The sequence below is a fragment of the Theropithecus gelada genome, chromosome 3, assembly GCF_003255815.1.
Source record: "Theropithecus gelada isolate Dixy chromosome 3, Tgel_1.0, whole genome shotgun sequence".
NCBI classification, from domain to species: Eukaryota; Metazoa; Chordata; class Mammalia; order Primates; family Cercopithecidae; genus Theropithecus; species Theropithecus gelada.
In genome coordinates, this window is record NC_037670.1 from 70,907,734 (window position 1) to 70,929,489 (window position 21,756).

Below are 21,756 nucleotides of genomic sequence, written 5' to 3' on the forward strand. Positions count from 1 at the left end.
TTTTCAAATAAGTGTGTTCTAATCTGTTCCCCTTGGCTTAGTGGCTCCCTTCAGCCCTTCTCCTCTGGTCAGCCTATCTTTCAAGATAGGGAGCCTGCATTGTTCCTCTCTTTCTTGCTTTCCTGTCTGGGTTTGAGCTGCAGTCAATCCCAGGCTCTACCTTCTCAGGTAGGTGCAGGCACTACTTACTCAGTCATACTGCTGCAGTACCTCACAGAACCTCTTAACTAACCTTAAAGAGTTCTTCTACAAATTCTTAGATTAAGTGTAAGTAGTGGGCCGGGCGCGGTGGCTCAAGCCTGTAATCCCAGCACTTTGGGAGGCCGAGACGGGCGGATCACGAGGTCAGGAGATCGAGACCATCCTGGTTAATATGGTGAAACCCCGTCTCTACTAAAAAGTACAAAAAAAAACACTAGCCGGGCAAGGTGGCGGGCGCCTGTAGTCCCAGCTACTTGGGAGGCTGAGGCAGGAGAATGGCGTGAACCCGGGAGGCAGAGCTTGTAGTGAGCTGAGATCTGGCCACTGCATTCCAGCCTGGGCGATAGAGCGAAACTCCGTCTCAAAAAAAAAAAAAAAAAAAAAGTGTAAGTAGTGAAGATACAATAGTATAGCAGTGTTGCTTTGTGAATCGGAATGCTATTTGAAAGTGTTCATTTGATATAGATTGGGCTCCCTCTTTTTTTCAGACCCTCCTCATCTTTTCCCTGCCTTCCATCCTCCTGTACCAATTGATGCCAGACATCATGAAGGCCGTTACCATTACGATCCGTCTCCGATTCCTCCATTGCATATGTAAGTATTAACACTTTCCTTGTTAATGAAATGGAACGAGATACTGGCTTTTACCATCTCAGGACTTTTTGTTAATGGCACGACCACTGGGCTTTGAAGATGTGATAGAAGTGTAAGATTTACTTTTGAAATATAGCAAGCCTATCTGTTCGTGGATTCACTGAAGCAAATCCCTGCTGTTTCCTGAGGAATGCCTGTCACAGTAGGTAGTCGACAAGTATTTCCTATATATTTTGCTGACGTGTGTTCTGTGGGCTGTAAATACTAAATTAAAAAGTAAAAGCCTAATGGAAAGTTACCACTCAGAATATGTATTTGGTCGACATTAGGTTTGAAGTTTTTTATGTTCAAATTTCTGTAACACGAAAGTCCTGTTCTGGGGATCACAAGGAATTGTAATGAAATTTTTATGGTAAATTTTCATAGCCCCTATGTAAGTACACCAAAAGTCACTTGATTGATGGGAATGTCACCCAAACAAAATGGCAAATGTGATCGAGCACATGGTTTACAGAAAGATAAAAGGAAAGAATGCTAGTGATAACATACATTAGAAAAGGAAAAAGGAAATCTCTTGGAAATAAATACCATCTAACTTGGTTTGGAGGAAATAAAGGATGGTGGAGTTGCAAAGTAAAACAGTATTCTTTTGTAGTACTGTCCAGGAAACTGTCATGTACTATAATAATGGGAGCCACTCTCTGGGATGGGCTGTCCCTTGCTAACGGGCTTGATATATACATTTAGTCATATCTAATAATCACCCTTTATTTGGAGACAGTAAAGTTAGAAAAGCACAAATAATACTTTGAAGAATAATGCTGGTTATTCAGATGGTAGATTGCATCTCCATGGCTATTAGTTACAGCTGTGTAATTACATATTATGCCAAAGAAAAATGAAGTTGTTTTAAAACAAGTCCTCCTCTGTGAACAGAATTAATTGATATTAACAATCCTAACTACATGCCCAAGTACACATATAATATTTTACCAACAGTTTTTTGGATCCATCTCCCATTACTGAATTGTAATTTCAGAGCAGATTTGCCTGGAGGTAAGTAATAAATCTGTGTTGCAGACTTCTATAAGCATTAAAGGAGAAGTGGGTATTTATAGAGAGAGAATGCAGAAACTTGTGACTTATTCTTTGACTTTTCACTGGAACACAAGTAAGTATTTACAGGGTTCTGAAGCCTGCTAAAAATACCCTCTAATGAAACCAGGAGGCCAATTTAAAATTCCCTATACAAAGGGAAGGAAATTCCTAGTTCAGCCTGAAACATGACATGTAATTCACCCCGTTATACAGAGGTTTTATGGTACAGAGGTGACCACATGGATCTCAGATGCGGATCTGCCCCATGGTTCAGCGCATGCAAGGACCAGATAGGCCTTGGAGACATGGATCGCTAATTCCTCCCAGACTGGAGCCTTTGTGATGTAGTTAATTTAGGTCAGATTTTCTATGGAATTTTGGAGTTCTTCATTCTTTCAGAAATGATGTTCTAGAGCAATTTTTAAAAACGAGTTTATATTACTCCTCTGCATTCATTATAGTTTGCCTTGTAAATAAATGCAAATATCAGTAAAAATCCCAAGTCTCTGTTCTATGGCAGAATATAACAGTAAGCCCTCCTCTAGCCCCCACTGTGTGTTCTAGGCCCTGCTTACTGACCTGCATTGGCCCATGGTGATAACATCACAAGAGAAGATGGGTCACTTCTGGACCATCCTCATAGGCAGATTTGGGGGAGTCACATTTCAGGTGTACTGTTGAGCTGGGTTTTCTTTGGATTTTAGTTCTTCCTGCTTTTTATAGCCAAGCTTTGGATACTTTAGTAGCATCTGACTAAATCGTTCTCTAGCAGCCTAAATGTATAATTATCAAAAAGATTGATAATATAAAGCCGATAGATAATCCTGAGCCTCAAAAGAGAAGTCCTGGAAGATTCCAAGAGGGAATATCATTGCTGCGGGCACAGAGAATGGTGAGCTTATGGGTTTGTGGCCTCCTGGGACTGCCTGGTTTTGGTGCGTCCTGGCAGGGCCCTGGGTGGATACTATGCTTATGAAGTGGGCCCCAGAAAGCTGGAGCATGTCACGCACCTGTGTATTTGTGACCGACATTCTCTCTGCATTGGTCTCACTGGCCTTCCCTCTCTGCATGGTGAACTCCTGCTTATACTCATCCTCAAGTCCCCTAATTTAAGGGCCGTCCCAGAGACTGTTTTTGTAGCACCTTGCGTGTAGCTTTATTGTGATGCTTTTCCTCTTACTTGGTGATTTACTGTTAACAGTCACTGCTCCCTGCTAGTTTCGTAGGCAGTGCCCAGCACTTGGTCAGGCACTTTGTAAAAGATGCTCAGTGGACACTCACATTGGCCCAGTCTGAGAGACGGTGGAGGAGCAGTCAGAGAGCTCGAATTCCTGTTCTTGTGTTGCCACTCACTTGTGCTGTGGACTCTGGCCACTGACCTTTGCATGTGTTGGTTTCATTACATGGAGATGAAGCTGTCTGCTGTACCCAGCTCTTCAGATCACAGGGAGAGTTCAATGAAATAATGTTCATGTAAGCACTCTGAAAAGCACAGAGCTCTAAACAAATGCTGAAAGTGGGCATTCCAGGCAGTGGGGGGGCATGAAAAATACTGGGAGTTTCTATTCTGCCCTTGCTCAGTTGTGAGTCCCTGGGTTGCTCTTGCACCTTCTGAGGTATGATAAGTAGACTCCTGTGATCACCTTGAAAGTGGAGGCTAATCGAGGCAAATGTGGCTTGGTTATAGAAATCTTAAAAGCATGTATTTGCTGAGGGGTGAATCAGTTACCTAGGAAAGTAAAATCATTTCATCCAAAACTTGAATTCCAAACTGTTTGCTATATAATTGTCTTGTGGAAAATGAGATCAAGTGAAGAGTACTAAGCTTTTGCAATAAATATTTTTAATTATAAGAAGACAAAATTTGGAGATATTCTCATTTTGTACACCCAATTGTTCTTCTGGTGCCAGCTTTAAGAACTAAATTACGAGTCTCCTAAAAACAAGTATTTCTGTTGATGGAAATGCCGACAGATCTCTGTTTAGAAGAAGAGCAGGCGCTTCTGTAATTATGCTATCATATCCTATCATTAAAGATTCTATTGAAAGAGGTTTATAAATTGCTCCTCTTTTTAGATAAACCACCCTATATTAAGGCATCAACAATATGGTGCAGAATTAAATTAAAATCTCATAAAATGAAATATGTTTCGTATTAGCTGTTTGACACTTAATTTGCCTCTGAATGAGTAGAGGAAATCACAAATTAACCTGCCTTTGTTTTTCCAACCATGGCTTATTAGGTGTTAGAACAACTGCAATTACAGACTAATAATAACCACTAAGCCTTATAAATATGTACGGAAATACGTCAGTCTGTGTTAAAGAACCCAGTTTGTTAAATGGAATGCCTTCAGCTTGCCCTGCTTATTCTTACAGTGTTACCCACAGTTTATGGTTAGGCAGTGTAGAAGGAGTACAGAAACTTGAATGAATTCAAATACAGCACTAGAAATAATTTATACTTTATTGGCATTTTGTTTCTTAACTTAAAATTATGAATTTAGACTCAGAACTTCTAAGTAGGACCTGGAATATAAGTAGTAGTATTCTCTGAGTTGTCACGTAAAGGTTGTTATAAAATGTACAATTCCTGCATTGCATTTGTTTAATTCAAGTAATTTGAAAATTAAGAAACACTGGATATGAGGAATCTTCCCGTTTCGGAAGCAAAGTTATTCTCCACTGAATTCACCAGGTCTTAGGCCCCATAAACAACTGGAATGTTGCTCTCTCTCTCCCTCTCTCTGAAATCCTTTGAGAGACTTATTAAGCTAGATTGCAAGAAGTATAATGTTTTAGAAAAAACATCAGAGTGAGTCTACTTTATTACTGAGATTATTTTGTGCACTAATGAAAAAACCTGAATCTCTACACACATAGTCGTATTTTATGTATATATTTTTACTTCTTGGTCTCCTCTGTATTTCCTGCCTTGCATTGTTGACATCAGGGCTTTTCCTTCCCTAACTGAGGAGACACTATTCTATTTTATGGGAACAAATGATGCCTGCTAGGCTAAAAATAAGTACTAATTTTTAAAATTTCACTTGGGAATGTAGGCAATTGGTATATTACAGCCTCCTACCCCAGAATACAATTGCATTGTCCAGTGACTACTTTCCGCAGTAATAATTAAAGTACTTTCTCTCTTGCATTTTGAGGGTGTGTTTTTTGTTTTTTAGTGTTAGAACTCAATTAAGCATGCTTCCTTTTTAAAAGTAGGCACGGTGTATTTGTAGAAATCCAAATTATAAAGTAGCTTTAAATTCCAATTTGATTTCATTCATTTTGGATTTTTCTTGGGAAAAAGCAATTTAGCCCTTACGTACAACCTTTCTGAGCCAAGGTTTTCTAATTTATGGACCAGTATGAATTGAATTTCGAACTGTCTTTATGTTTCATACTGAGATCTGCAATTCATTTTCCAAAGCTGGGTCCTTGGTTACTAATCCATTGCAATAATTAAGCCCCACCGATCTTCTTGCCAGTCGAGCTGTGAGCTGCTCTTGCTTTGTGCCGTGGAGTACTGCACCCCAAGCCAGCTCACATAGAGGCTGTTGCATTTCACCATCCACTTTACTAATCCACTTTCGAAAACCAGCTTTTCTGTCTTAGGGAAAATGAGCACTCACGTTCTGTTCCGTACGTCAGCCTTTTTTTTTTTTTTCTTTGTTGAGTCAATGTGGCTCTTTCCAAGGCTGCCTGACACTCTCTGGAATCGTTCCACCTAAGAAAGGAGAGCTGTTCTTCCCACTAAAAGTGGCCCACCTCCCTTCACCTTGGGGAAAGGACTCTGTACATGAAGATCATTAATATCAGCTGTGAAATAGAGTGCACTGGAAATAGATAAGGCCTCGCCCCCGTAATTATGGCTGCCTGTTAGGGATGAGAGCAGGGAGATGAGAGCAAGTTTGGCATATGAATAAATACATTTCTTTCCAGAGAGAAAAAGCTCTAAGAAAAGATATCATTATGGTAAAAGCTTAGAGAAGGAAATAGTAAGTAGATGACCAGGGCTACTACTGAGTTCCCCTCCCCCAAATTTAGCACATTGCTTGTCCTGGTATTATCTTTACTGAGAGCTCACATACTTATCCCAAAGGAGCCTCTTCAGTCTAGCTACTTACTTAAAACACGATATTGGGCCTGTGCAGGTAATAGTGATTTCATTCGTTGCATTCTCAGGGAAGTTTCCAGTAAAATATGGAGATTTAGCAAAATCTTATAATTATATTTGGGAGCATAACTAGTTTGGAATATTTTAATAGTGTAACTTAAAATTAACAAAGGAAAGTTCTTTTTCCCCCCAGTGTTTGTGCTTTACCATAACCATTATTCAGACTGGTAAAGTGTAATGACATATCAAATTGCAAACTCTAGCAAATCCTGTAGCAAACCCTAACACACTTCCCACCCTCCCCTCAAAAAGAAAAAGAGAACGTGAACTAAATTATAATTACATCTCTCAAGGTGAAGACTATCTGTGTGTTTCTTTGCGTTTGCTAGGCTGAGCCCATGCTCTACATATGGTAGCTCCTAAATAAATATTAGTTTTAATGATGATAAAAATAATAGGTCACTGCTATTACCATCATTTTTCTTTTGTTTTTGTTTGAGTGTGTCACCTCATGCCAATAAGCTAGGATTCAAAAAACGAAAGCTTAGTGACTACTTTTAATAGAAGAGATTCTATTAATAGTAGCTATTGCCACGTCAGATGCTCTCCACTGTCAAACGAATTTCCTGATATTAAAGCAGTTACTGGTCCCCTTATATGACTGAGTACTATTTAATGTGTTGATGCTTTCCTGACCCTACACATGGAAATAAAATGAATGAAATTAGCCATCTTAAATTAACAATTTAAGAAGACCATAGCAATATCAAAGATAAGGGCAAAAAAGAGATGAATAGACAATTCAGTTGAAAAAATATATAATCATGACCATAGCTGACATTTTTGAGTACTTACTATAGGCTAAGCACAACATTAAAGACTTTATGTAGTCATCTCCTATAATATTTATAACGACGCTGTGCTGGAGTTATTAGTCTCATTTTAAAGATATGGACACCTTGACACAGAGAAGTTACCCAGCTTACAAGTAGGTAGTGCCATTGTGTTAACCCATTCGTCAGACTCCACACCCCTTGCTCCAGACTTCCATGCCTTGCCAGAGAAAATGAAGACCACAGACTTGGCTGCTGTAGTTCTACTTCCTGGATGAGCACAACTATTTCTAACAGCACCTAATAGGAAGTTTTCAGTGTTACTGGCTGTCATTGTCTTCTGCAGATTCCGAAGGTAGAAATACAGCAGTGTGGGAAGAGCCATAAAAAGCCACGGTCAGGCCCTTTGACCTAATATGCCTGTCAAGTAACCCAAAAATGAGATGCTTATCAGTCTTTGGTACTGTAGAATGTATGACACTAAACAACAGAATGGTTTACATATTCAGCCACAGGAGTGGTTTGGTAAATTGTGATTCATCAGCTGGGTGGAGTATTGACCAATACTTAATCACCTTGGAGAAGACTCTTTTAGAACATGGGTAGATAATAATTAGTGATTATAGTGGTAAACCCAATAGAAGGGAAGCCATGTTAGATCACAATGTGTATCTGCCTGGAGCCTTCTTCCTTCAGATACCTATGACTTGCCTACTCCCTTCATACATTTCCCTGCTCAGTTTCTGCTTCTCAGAGAGGTCTTCTAGAAACAACCATTTAAAAGAGGGATTGGCAAACTATGGCCTCTGAGCCAAATACAGTTCATGGCCTGTTTTTGTCAATAAAGTTTTATTGGAACACAGTGACATTCCTTATTTAGTATCATCTGTGGCAGCTTTAGCAATACAAGGGCAGAGTTGAATAACTGTGACAGAGAATATGACCTGGAATGCCTGAAAGATAGTTTGCCAACCCTTGGTCTAAAATGACACCCCCCTCCATCCTCACTCTGTCCTTCTTTCTCTTATTTATTTTTCTCTTTTTTATGAGCAATGTCATGTGTCATGTTTTCTACTTTTATGCTTTTCTACTGCTGTTCTTCACATTTTTCACTGCATATCATGTCAAATAAAAAAATAAATGTCTTATTGTTTGGTTATCATTTCTCGTGATTAATTGAAAAAGTTTAAGGCCTGCCTAATTTTCAAGAACTGTCTTAGGCCGCCTACATACATAGTTTCCTCATAGTTAGGAAAAGATGGTTGGGTTTCAATTCCTAAACTTTTAAAATTCTGATGAGCGGGCACATAAATCCAGATCCACCGATACACACTTTTACTTTGCGTTAAGAAACAACCACAAAACAGATAAATTGTACTCAAAGGGCATATACTCCTTTCTGTTTTGCAGTATTTCTAATGACTGAAATATTGAATTCGGTCCTCAGTTGCAGAGAAAGCAGGCCCTAATTATAGTGTATATTCAGAGAGTCTGAGCCTCAGCTTCTTGGATAAAATTCCTGTGTTCTTTGTGCTGCGCTCAGCAGCACGGTCCAGGAGCAGATATTGACTGAGGCATTCACGTTCACTGAACCGGAAGCCGCCGACTCTATAGAGGCTGCTGTCAAACCTGTTGCGGGGGCCTGGGAGGTACTGAGCTGTAACAGACTTTTTTCTTTGAGTACAATGCTTCCACTCATGTTAAGCCTGGCTTCAAAGAAAACAGAAATTTACTGTCGTCATTTTATTTATTTTTTTTAATATGTGTTTGAGAAAATTGAACTTTAACAGAATTTGTCCCGATGGAAAGACACTTTGAGGTTAGTTTTATATGATGAATACTGCCCAAACTGAAGCTGCCTGCAGCCTTTCCTATGTGGCCGTCTCTCCCTCACTTAGGTAACAGAGCCCCACTTTTTTCACCTAAACAAAGACATGCCATTTCCTATAGCCACACTGCAAGCTGAGTTCATTTCAGACCTTTCCTCAGGGGAACAAAGGCCAGTGACACAGGGCTGCCTGTCACTCATTGTTATTGTGGCATCCCCATCCCTGCCCCAGGGAAAATCATACATCAGAAAATAAATGTTAGCAGATATGTTTCCAGGAACCTGCTTGCTAACTTTCTGAATATGAAGTAACAGATTAGCGAGATTTTTGCATCTTCAGTGATCCAAGCAAACTAAGCACACTAAAAGGAAATAGGAGGAGAGAGGTGGATTTTGAAACTCATCCTCAGAGTTCTGAGAAAAAGTAGGGATGTTTTTGCAGATAGCTATACTGAAATAAATTTGAAAAATACAATCTTGACCACTTTTAGTTTTGATGCAGACTTTGTAAAAGCAGACCAGAGCAGAAATGGGCATGATTTTGTTTCAGTTCAGTAAAAATTAACAAGTTACATGACTTACTGGCCTGTGTTTACCTCCAGTGCTGACCTAGCTAATTTGGTGACAATGCCTCAATTTTTACAACTCTGTATTGAAAAACATCAAGTGCGATGCTAGAAATATACTCTGCCTCTTTTATGTGTGTCTACGCGCGTGTGCAGGAAGAAAATAATGCAGGGAGGATAGTCAGAGTGGCAGGAACTGCCTTAGAGCATGTGAGTGCATTTCCAATAAAGATCAAAGTGAGAGTCTGTGACCCAAAGCTATAGGTTTTCTAAAATCCCATCACCTAGTATTTTGGCATATGCAGCATCTCACATGTTTATAAGTGACAGATATTTAAAACTTTCTTACGCAATACAGGGAGGTGACAGATTCACTCTAAGCAAGTTCTCAGTTGGGACTCTTACAGGGAATAGAAGCCCAGCCCCAGACTGAAAATCTGAACTAATATCAAAATGAATTGTGTGAATTGTGTGTACAGTTGCCCTTGAAGGCATTCTCTTTTTTTAAGGCTTTTTTTTTTTTTCTTTAAGGTTCTCCCATACAGGGTCCCTCATTGCCTGGAAGCACCTGTAAATTGTTCCTAAGGAGCTCTGTACATACCATGGCCAAGTCTAGTATGGCCTAGGTAGCCAGCGCCCAGCCTAAGGGACTTAGGTTAACTGGGCACAGTAAATGATTCCCTCAGGCCTGACAAGGTTAATATGTCTTTCATAACCTGGGAACAAGTTACATGTGAAACAGGAAAACCGCCAATATTCTTCTAAATACATTCAAATAGTATCCAAATACTGCCAAGTTCACCATAAGTGAATAGTATCTCCATCATCTGATGGGGTGGAAGGAGAGGGAAGCTCTAGGAGTTAAATGAATTGCCTCATTTACAAAACAAATCAGCAAACCATGTTGCTAGAATATGCTTTACATTTTTAAGATAGCATGGAAATAAACATTCCCAGTTTACTAAAATGCTTCTTGCCTCTGTTCAAAGTAATCCCTGGTTCCCCCACAGAGTAAAATCTCCGTATTCCTAGCACCCATTGTCATCAACATACACTGCGCACACCAGGGGAAGTTTTCGGGAGCAAAGTTAGAATTCTGAGTCAGTAACATGAGCAATCAGACCCCTAAAGGCGACTTTGATTTTTCATATGCTATTTGCCGGGGATATAACAGATAAATAGTAGAATTACGTTGGATTATGTTAATACTTTTATTACCTGCCATGTTGTAGTGATTTATTTAAAGTAAGTATTTTATGTTTTTTTAATTTATCTTCACTATGTTACTATATATGCGTATGTGCCCATACAGTGCTCACTTCTGTCTGTGTTCCTTGTAGTACTCTAAGCCTGTCCTTGGGATTAGTCAGCCAAAGACGGCATGGTCTTCCATCTTAAAGGAAGTAGTCAAGAGGGGGAAAAGAAGGTCAGCCTCAAGTATTTTAATCTTGTTTTAATGATCAAAGTCATTTCAGAGCTGCAGTGATACATGTAGTCATTGGATTGAGGGAAGAATAGTCCAAGTCAAAAGTCCACTGGAAACAGAAGAGTGAGGCTGGAGCTGTGAGCAGAGGTGCAGCCTTCTTCAGAAAGCCATGCTAGACTCCATTCTCGCAATTGAATAGCTGCACAGTTGTGGATGTTGTATACTATATGTGAGAGAGAATTTTCCAAGTTTAAATCCTTGAGCACTTCTGGAGTCTCTCTTCATCCTCTGGAATGTGGGGAGCAGGCTGTGGGGATCTGACCCAGGAGGTGGGTACACTTCCAAAGGCCTTTTCGTGATCTGAAGTGCGATCCAGAGATGCACTGCACCATATTTAATTTGTGTTAACCTCTCCACCTTTCCCCATCTTTTAACTGAGACAAACAGGACTTTTTAGTTACTTAGGTTATTATTGGTGGTGGTTTCTGTGTTTGTTGGAGGAGGGAGTTGAGTTGGAATTTGGGAGTTGTGGAAGTTGAATTGGAAGGAGTGAAAATTAGAGTCCACCCCCTTCCCCCGAGTGTATTGGAGAGAAACATCCTTCCTTGGTCTGTTTGCTTTGCAAGGGTGTCCTTTGATGAGGTCTTTGTCCTAGGCACCCACTGAAGTCTCAGTGTACTCAAGCTTTAGAAAAGCCTATTGGCCCTTCTTTGTTTTCTTTGTTGAACTGTTTATTTTGCTTTCTTCCCATGAGGTTCCCTGGCCTTGCTCTGACAACGCTTTTCTGCATGAATTACATTCCTCCGAGCCACAAGTCTCCTAATTCTTCCAGTCCATTTGATTCCGGCCTGTGTGATTAGTCCATGGCTTCGATCCGCTGTGGGTCTCTGCCAAACAGAGTGCTTGCTAAGTGCCCCTAACGTGGAGACCTAAAGACATTTTTTAACCTCATTAGTGAGGAGAGTAGTGCTTCATTCTAGTTTAATAACATGGCTACTCTTGAATCATTACTAGCCTTAAAATCGGTGAAGGAGGCTACTAAGTCATTTGGTTTTCTTTCAGTGTGAATAAGGCTATTGAAGGAGGGTAGTTCAGGTGTTACACTCAAGCCCAAGTTAGTAACATAAATTATCCCGTGTAGGGTGAGAGGGGAGCCCACCAGCTCCATTTGAGTTAAATTTACATATCTAAAAAATTTCATCATAATTTGCATAAAATGGATTGCCACATGTATAGAAATAATGAATAACAAAAACAAAATTATTCGAGTATCTTATTATAACCATTACATTTTCTTATACATATGTTATTTTTTGAAGCATGGTTTATGACTGGGACAGAAATGAACAGCTGGTAAACTTATGAACTATGTTTTCTAACTCTGTTAACAAAGAGTAAATATTTTATTCTTTAGTGTATTATGCCCTCAATGTAGATATTGGTAAAACATTGTGATATAGCTTGACAAAATTCAGCTGTCTTAAAAGCAAAATTCTTATAAAGGGTACGTTCAGTTTTTACTTGCTTTTTTGTACATGAGAATTTCTACTCTTAACAAGCAGGTGGGGTGCACTGTAGCTAACCAGGGGTCTGCATTTATTGATAGTGTACCTGGGAGTAGTTTTAATAATGATTTTAAAATATTAAATAATAATATTTAATTAATACTAAAATAATAATTTCAATAATAAATTATAAATATAAGTTTTATAAAATAAAAATAATAAAAAAGAGGACAAAAAAGTTTGTCAGGAATGATTGAACACACAGTGATGAAGATGATACAGTATAAATACTTATTTTTAACACAGACACTCTTCCTTAAAGAACTGGGGAAGTACCAAGCAGTGTGGCCAGGGCCTGGTTTCATTGGTATTCTCTTCTTTTCTTGCTGGGCCTGGCTTGAATGAGGCTCTTGGCGTCTGACCTCTGTGAGCCCCCAATATGGCTGTGCATCACTGGGGCACAGACTTTGTTGTGAGGTTCTCTGCCAGTGTTCCATTTAGTAAATAAACACTTCAGTGTGCAGGATCAAGATGCTTCTTCATAGAGGGAGGATTTATCAGGAAGTTGGGAGTTAAACCTCTTTTGGCCAGAAGAGGCACTTCCTGCTTGGAGTGGGCTCTGCAAACAGAACCCCCAGTGAGATGAAATGGAGCTTCCATAATACTTCCTGTGTGACACAACTAAACATCCCTCATGAGTATGACTGGATTATGGCTTTGTTGAATAGTTCCTTTGAGCACATCCCTTCCCCACCCAATAATATGTTGGTTACATTCACCCATGACAATGCTATTTGGTTGGGTTTCAAAGTGTAATTCCAGAGAACTCAAACATAGTGCTGTTGGCACATGGCTTCTGATGGTCCTCTTCCTAAAACTAGTTAATCATCTGTTTTAATAATAAATGTGGACCTCAGTGAGGTTCCATTCTCAACTCTACCACACCTTAACCAGATCCTCGAGCACTTTACCTCACCTCTGCAGACCTTGTTTTCATGTACAAAATAAAGTAGTTGGATTAAATAATTTTTAAGATCCTTTCTAGTTCTTAACATCTCATGATTATGGAAAAATTTAAATTTGTTCGTTGTTTTTCCCTAGTACGTGGACACTTACAAGGGGAGTCCATGAAAATATTGTGGCCCTAACACATGCATGCCCACACGCCATTTTTCCCCCCTAAACCATAAAGTTTCTTGCCTGCTCTTTCCTTATGTGAAGCTCTGCTGAAAAAGTCTTGCCTGAATGCTGGTCATACCTCCCTCATTACTCTTTATACTCTCCAAGTGACACTTTGTATATACTGCAGCCACCAGTGTGACCTGTCATGGCACTACGATTTGAACGTCAATTTAAATAGATTCCCTTTGGAAGTTAAGGTAGCTAGATAAACATACCATCCGTTTCTATTAAAAGCCTCAATAATGTTAAAAATATAAGTGTATTTAAGCAACATGCACATGTGTATCTGGTTTGGAGTAGTTTTTTTGTGTGTTTAAAAACATAGACTTTGAAGCATAGACTGGGTTTGAATTCAGCTCAGATGTTTACTGTCAGATTACTGAATCTGTCCAAGCCCGTTTCATCATTCAATGCCATTTTATATCAAGGATTCAGCAAAGGAGCATATATATATAGCACTTAACACGGTGTCTGTCACAGCATAGGTATTTGACAAATGGCAGGATTGCCTACTACATATCTATCACCATATTTAAATCATCTATTCTGAGTAATGCATCCCTTTTTCCATTTTTTAACATCTCTGAAGTTGGGATGTAGTTTACAATCTATAGTGTTTTACGAGTGCTTATTGGTGAAGTGGCAGTCATGAGGAAGTTCCAGGTATCTTTTAATAAAGTGATTTTGCTTGTATTTCCCTTTTTTTGTACATGTACTGGAATGATATATGTTTAAAAAATCTATGTCCAAATAATTCTAAAAGAGCTCTTTTAATAAGTAAAGTAAAAACCAAAAGTGATAGGGAACCATTATCTTTTTTTAGTGGTATCTAAAACAATTTTGCAACTTTATATAGGTAATGTCTTAGAGTTGAGGATATATACTATGTCATATGTATTATGTGTGTGTGTGCGTATGTATTCGGTCAAAAAATTGATCCATTGTCAAGACTTTTTACGCTGAGAGCCCAGCCCCATTTTCCTGAATGTTACAATAATGGACCTAGTTGCAAGAATTCAAAGTTAAAAATGTGAAGAGAATGTTTTCAAAATGCTATTGCTGCCTAAACCTTGCAAAATGAAAAACGAGCACTTCTTCAGCTTGGAACAGTTTATAAAGGGGGAAAGCATGTGTTGTGTGATGGTTATGCTGGTGTATTTGTGCAGATGCATAGCACAGGCTCTGAGAGGGTAAGACTTCATGATTAATGGTGTTTATTCTTGACAGAAGCCTCCTTTATTTATCTGCAATACAGTTTAGTGATTTTATCAGGCACCTGAATGAAAAATATTCAGTCATACCAATATTGCAGTGTAAATTGAGTAGAGTCACTTTTTATTATATCTTTCTGCCTTATCATCTGCACAGTAATTTTCTAGCAGAGGTTTGATATGGAAAGGCTGGATTTAGCTGTACTTGACACAAAGCCTCTTCAATTTCCCCTAAAAGTTCAGGCTGCTCTTAGAAATGTGTGTATGTGTGTGTGTGTGTGTGTGTTTATATAATATATAAACCTTCTCTCTTATCCAAGCAATTTCAGGATTTGAAAGAATAAAGATAAAATGCACAAACCTGGATGGGAGAAATGTTGTTAATATAAAAACATCTAATAGCTGTGAACTAACTGGTAAAACCTCCTTTAGTGTTGAAGCTTGTGGCTCAGTACTGAACCTTTTGCATGACTACATGGTCCCACTTTCTTCTAATCAATCACCATCCAAATCCAATTAGCATAAAACCAGGCCCTGTCATTTCTCCTGGGAGTAGTATCAAAGTTGAAGACCACAATGGCCCAGAGAGGACATCAGTTGCTGCAATGATTGTGATGCTATTCTCGAGAAAGGAAAAAGAAAAGAGTTCTCATTTGTAGGATGCTCAAGTGATGGGTCACTAAATTTTAAGCAAAAGTGTATTCGAGCAACAGACTTTATAATATGGTCAAAGCTAAGCAATGGCAGACAGGGAAAAATGGTTTGAATCACAGAAATCATTGGATTTAAGGAACAAAGGGGACTTTAAACCTTGTGAGTAGAATGGAGATCATCTACTCCAAAGCTTCTCATTTGACAGATGAAAACAGTGAGGCTCAAAAGCTGTTTTTGATAAGGCCTTGGTCTTGTACACAGGTTTTCCAAGGGTAATATGAACAAGTAATTCTCGTACATCATTTAGACATTTCCAATCAGATGAATTTCTCCTCCTTTATGATACTGGAAGACTTGCTTTCTCTCTGAAGAAGGAACTGCAGGAGGAGACTTTGTAGCTCCTTATTAAGTGGCCAGACTCATTTTCAGTCCTCCATGATGCTGTTCTCTATGTCTTGGGTAAGGTTCCCGAAGGCCGTGATAACAAGACCCCTATCCACTTATGTAGAAGTTGATGCTGGTTTTCTGTTGAATAATATAGACAGATTGTTCCCCATCACTACATATATTTTATAGTACACTACATATACTCCTTCTCCATATGTAAATTTTTTTGAAAAGTCAACAGTCTCCAAGGGGATAAATTTCTGAAGTATTGAGAAGTGTGCTTAGGACATAAACTCTTAGTCACATGTAGTAGTCCTACAAGCTCTACTTCCAGTTACATCTAAAGAGCCTGCCACTTCAAAAGGGCTCACTTTTTTCACCTTTGTGTGACCAATGGCCCTAGCAAACCTTGAAGATTTTACTTTGGAGAAGAGTTATTGAATCATTAATGATAGTTCCTTGTTGGACATCTCTATATAATTTAAAATAAGGATGACTAAAAGAACGAGGGGGGCCGGGCGCGGTGGCTTACGCCTGTAATCCCAGCACTTTGGGAGGCCGAGACGGGTGGATCACGAGGTCAGGAGATCAAGACCATCCTGGCGAACACGGTGAAACCCCGTCTCTACTAAAAAATACAAAAAAACTAGCCGGGCGAGATGGCGGGCGCCTGTAGTCCCAGCTACTCGGGAGGCTGAGGCAGGAGAATGGCATGAACCCGGGAGGTGGAGCTTGCAGTGAGCTGAGATCCGGCCACTGCACTCCAGCCTGGGCAGCAGAGCGAGACTCCGTCTCAAAAGAAAAAAAAAAAAAAAAAAAAAAGAACGAGGGGAAGTAGGAGTGAGATGTCAAGGTTCAAGGGATAACTCAAAAAGCAGTCTAGTTAGTAGTTAACAGTAATAATAATTATGATGAGGATGATGATGATACTAAAATAGAAAAACTCCTTATACTAGCTAGAAGATGAGACTGCTGTCGATAAAAGATTTATTCTGATTCTTGAGGTAGCCTTGCTCTCTTCTTGGCTCAGAATTCTAGGTGCTTCCCATCTTTGGTATAAATGTCCTCTGTAACACCTGCCACCAGACCCAAGATTAAGCAAGGATTAAATAGTTGGAACCCAACTTCATGTTTTCAATTAATTATATCCAGCTAGTACCTGAAGTCCGCTGAGGGGAAAGTTCTTGCTTGAATAACAGATTCTGCCTTAGTACTGCCGAGACTTTTAAAGTAGCTCTTTACCTTGAATTGTTGAAATTTCCATGTAAATGATGCAAGCATGAGCTGGTTTGTTTATAAACAAACAGATCGAATTGAGTCTCTTGTATGTATGTTAGGGTCATTTTTGCTTACACTTGATGTGTATTATGGCTCAGACTGGAAAGTTTCTGCTGAAGGAAATCATGATGGATAAGTTTCTGCATTGTTAGAAAATGTAACACCTATACAAACAAATGTCACTTATCCCAGGAGTTTTCCAGGCACAGTTAGTTCATCACAGAGAGACTCAGTTGTTTGAGGAGCCATTCTTTCTACACTATTGTGTGTCAATATTTTTCTATTTTGCCTTGTATCTTCTTTTGGAAAGGATATTATTTTGCCTTTTTGAGTACTGTTTTTGAGATGGAATTGGTAATTCATCAAATTGCAGAAAATAGGATCAGTAGAATTAGTGGAAAATAGAGAGGAAAGTTACACAAATCAAACTTAAAAATTTTTGTTTTCTCTATCTCTAAAGACAAAAGTTTTTGGTTTGTTTGTTTTGTTTTTGTTTTTTTTTTCATGGCAGTGAAGTTGCTGAACTAAAACTACCGATTTATTATGGTCTTAAATTTACTTTGGAGAAAAAAAATCCCATCATCTTAACTAAGGTCAAATCAGATCGCTTAATCTATTTGTTGGGAGAAAAGATGAGATGGGTGTGCGTAAGTAATGCTGAAGTGACGTCATAGCTGAACTCACCTGGCCATAAACAACGCACTCCCTATCAGGTCCTTGAGGGAAATCAGTACTCAAGAAGGCAAGGGAAACCAGGTGACTTTGGCCTTAACCAACCCAGAGCTCTAGGAATGGCAGCAGCAGCAGGAATGAAGGTGTTGGTTGTAGGGGCCAACATTTACCTAGAATTTACTATGTGACAGTCACCAGTCTACATGCTTTCTGTATACTTTCCTGTTAAAAAGGAAATGATATAGTGCTGCTGCTTCTTTGTCTGGGCTTAAGTAGCTGGAGAGCAAAGTAGGCTTTTAAAGATCTAGTTCACCCAACAGTCAAACCTAAGCCCGAGACCTTGCAACTGGTGTATGGAACGGCTGACTGAATGCACACTTCCAGGTACAGGGAGCAGGAGAGTGAGATGGAAAGAGAGACTCCTTTGATCTTCTGGGCCTGGCTGGATTGGCCTCTGCCATGGCCTGCTGCACTGGAGGAAAAAGGACTACCCAAGGGAAAAAAGGTGCTCAGAGGTAACCATTTGTTATCTCAGGGGAAGAGGAAAGGAAAGGGCAGCATCTGTGTGCTTTCTTAATGCAGACCACTTAGGAAACTGTCTAGAAAAGAGAGCCCCAACAGATGTCACAGAATCCAACCAATGAGAGCAGCTCTCCATCCCCCGTTCAACATGGCACCTAGAGGACAGGAAAAGAATTGCAACTGGACATCTTCTGACAGCGACAGCTGTTTCCTCATCAAGGTGGTATTTATGTGGACATTGTAAAGATGAACATAGCATATTCGTTATTCTAATAATGAGTTATGTTTATTTTTATTATATTAATTAATTTGTAATTTGTAATTAATTATAAATAGAATATTATATTCATTTATATTTATTACATTTTATATTTATATAATACATACATTATATATTAAAACATTTTATATAATAGTTACTGGTTTTATCCTTCTTACCAACTCCAGTAATCAGGAGAAGATAAGAAAATTTCTTTCTCATTTATTAGACATTGCAGAAACAAGGATACCTTTGTGTGAACTATTTGGACTCCATTTGGAGGACAAAAAAATTCCGCTAAAATAATAATTTAATATATAATGCGTATTCATGGAATTAAAATATTTAAAACATATGTTATTTAAAAACAAGTTGTCATCTGCCATTTGGTTCAGGTACACTCTTTTCTCTATTTTTTTCTCTTCTGTTCTTAATTCTAAAATGTGAGACATATACATTGAGCTCTCTTTAAAAAAAGCTTAGTGGGATAGAACACAGTCACATGCTGTGAGATGTGGTCATATAGCTCTCAGGTACTTATTTGAACCAGCAGTATGTTCATTAAGATCTCTTTTTAATAACAGTGCATTGCACGTTATAGTGGCTGGAATGGACTTTCTTTTTAATTATTTGACCTTGAAATTTTTATTTATTAATGTAGAGTTATATTTACAGTACAGAGGAGAGACAAGTTTGGCACATTGTTCTTTGCAGTCTTTCCTGGAAGGAATGGAATCAATTTTAGCTATAAACAATTGCATTGCTCTTGTACAGTGAAACTTGTATAACATTGTTTTGGTTGTTGGAAGGACACGACTAACATGTATTTGTTTGGCCTCTCTCTTCACAAGAAGCTCCTTTGATTGGCTTAGCAGTAGCCCCTGCCCTCTCCAAAGTTAATACACAGATGTTCACTTTCCATAGCTTACCTTGAATTTAGACTAATGTGTCAACTAGATTATTTTTGTTTTATAGCAGTAAATATGTTATTACTTATGATACCTTTTAAAGCATCAATATTTGATAAGTTTTGAAAAATAAAAATGTATATGAATTTGATTTTCTGAATTTAATTGAAATGGTTGAAAACCGTGGGAAATCTTGATATATTTGGCATGTATCCTTTTAAAAAATTATTGATGAATAATACAGAGAAAGGTACACAAAATGTACACATGTAGCTCAGTAAATGATGGTGTATGATCATGGAGTGAAAACTGCTAACTTAACAGGTCTAGAAATAGAACATCCCCAACCTCAGAAGCCCCTCTTCCGTACTCTCCACCCACCTGAAGGTCAACATTATCCTGACTCTCCTAACACTGAAGTTGACTTTTACCTGTTAGAGAACTTTGTATAAATGGGATCGTACATTGTATTCTTTTGTGCCAGGTTTCTTCTTTTTTTAGTTAATTTTTATTTTTTTCTGATGAACTTCCCATTTCATTTATTACATATTTTTTATTTCAATAGCTTTTATTTTTAAAGCTTTTTTGTTGCATATTTTTTATTTCAATAGCTTTTGGGGTACAAGTAGTTTTTGGTTACATGGATGAATTGTATAGTGGTGAAGTCTAAGATTTTAGTGCGCTTGTGACACGAGCAGTGTACATTGTACCCAATATGTAGTTTTTTAAAATCCTTTATTCCCCACCTGCTGCTCCCCACACCCTGCTGCCTTTGAGTCTCTAAAGTTCATTATACCATTCTGTATGCCTTTGCATACCCATAGCTCAGCTCCCAGTTTTAAGTGAGAATATATGGTATTTGGTTTTCCATTCCTGAGTTACTTCACCTAGAATAATGGCCTTTAGCGCCATCCAAGTTGTTTCAAAAGAAATTATATCATTCTTTCTTATGAGTGCCGGGCTTCTTCTATCCATCATTATGTTTGTGAGATTTTTTATGTTGTAGTTTGTTCATTTTCATAGCCATTTACTATTACATTGTATGAATTATTTGTCCATCCTACTGTTGATAGATATGAGGTTGTTTCCAATTTTTAAGCAGATAAATAATGCTGCTATGACTCTTCGAGTACATATGGCACATATACACACATGATTGTCTCATATATTCCAAGGAAAAGGATTGCTGGATTATATGGTAAGAATTCGTGCAAGTACCTGATGCCTGACTGTTTTTCAAAGAGGTAGTTCTAGCTTGTGCTCACATTGAGAGTTCCTGTTGGCCTAAATCCTCATCAACATTTGTCACTGTCAGACTTCTTAATTTTAGCCACTCTAGTGGATGTTGAATGATAACTCATTTTGGTTTTAATTTACACTGCACTATAAATGATGTTTATGGAGAGTTACTTAAAAGATAATAGAAAAACCTTCTCATATTAAGAAATAAAGTGGAATTCAAAATACATGATTTTTGTTTTGAATATGTAAGAAGTGCATAATGCCTGAGAAAATGCTGGAAGTAATTATGTTAAAATGTTGACATTGGTTAGATTTGGATAGCTTGGACAAAGTGAATGGCTATTTATTTTTTTAAATAATCACTTGACTTTTTCATTCATGGAATATGAAGTCCTTTTATACTCAGATATGAATAGAAAAAAAAAAAAGAAAGAGAAACTTTTTTCTTTGTATTTTTTTGAGATGGAGTTTCACTTTTGTTGCCCTAGCTGGAGTGCAATGGCGTGATCTCAGCTCACTGCAACCTCTGCCTCCTGGGTTCAAGTGATTCTCCGGCTTCAGCCTCGAGAGTAGCTGGGATTACAGGCATGCGACACCACGCCCAGCTAATTTTTTGTGTGTGTGTTTTTAGTAGAGATGGGGTTTCTCCATGTTGGTCAGGCTGGTCTTAAACTCTCGACCTCAGGTGATCCGCCAGCCTCAGCCTCCCAAAGTGCTGGGATTACAGGTGTGAGCCACTGTGCCTGGCTGAGAAACTTATTTACAAGAATCTCATGAAGTAATGTTTCATCATTAAAACAAATACTTCTTTTCCCTTCTCTGTCTTTAAAACATTCAGCCTTTGCCCTTAAATTCTCCATGTAAGAAAATATTCATCACCTTAGCATTAATGTGTACATTAAGCAATATTCTAGCCCTCACCTTTATGGCCACTTTCATTCAAATCTTTTTGTGATGGTTCATTGTCCATATTTTTCATGACCCAGATGCTTTTGGGAGCCTTCTGTGAATTCTTTTTAGCTGTGCCACTCATTAGCTCACATCCACTCATACACACTTCTTTTGAGTGTAGCCTTTTGCCTTATTTGACTGTAGGCTCTTTCAGAGAAGGGACCAGGCAATCATGTATCATGTTCCTTGAAATCTCTCCCAAGTGCAGAAATCACAGTGGATTCTTAGGAAATGGATTTTCAATAAAGTGTTGTATCAGTCTATTTTCACACTGCTAATAAAGACATGCTTGAGACTGGGCAATTTACAAAAGAAAGAA

General features: G+C 38.5%; 1 protein-coding gene across 2 annotated transcripts in view; it reads left to right on the top strand.

Annotated features, from left to right (window-relative positions):
* Positions 1-21,756, top strand: part of GLI3 (GLI family zinc finger 3) — a 269,528-nt gene that overhangs the window by 152,418 nt on the left and 95,354 nt on the right. For both annotated transcript variants that reach the window (XM_025380576.1, XM_025380577.1), the window contains one exon: positions 690-795. In XM_025380576.1, coding sequence (XP_025236361.1) covers positions 690-795 — 106 coding nt within the window. The remainder of the gene's footprint in view (positions 1-689; positions 796-21,756) is intronic.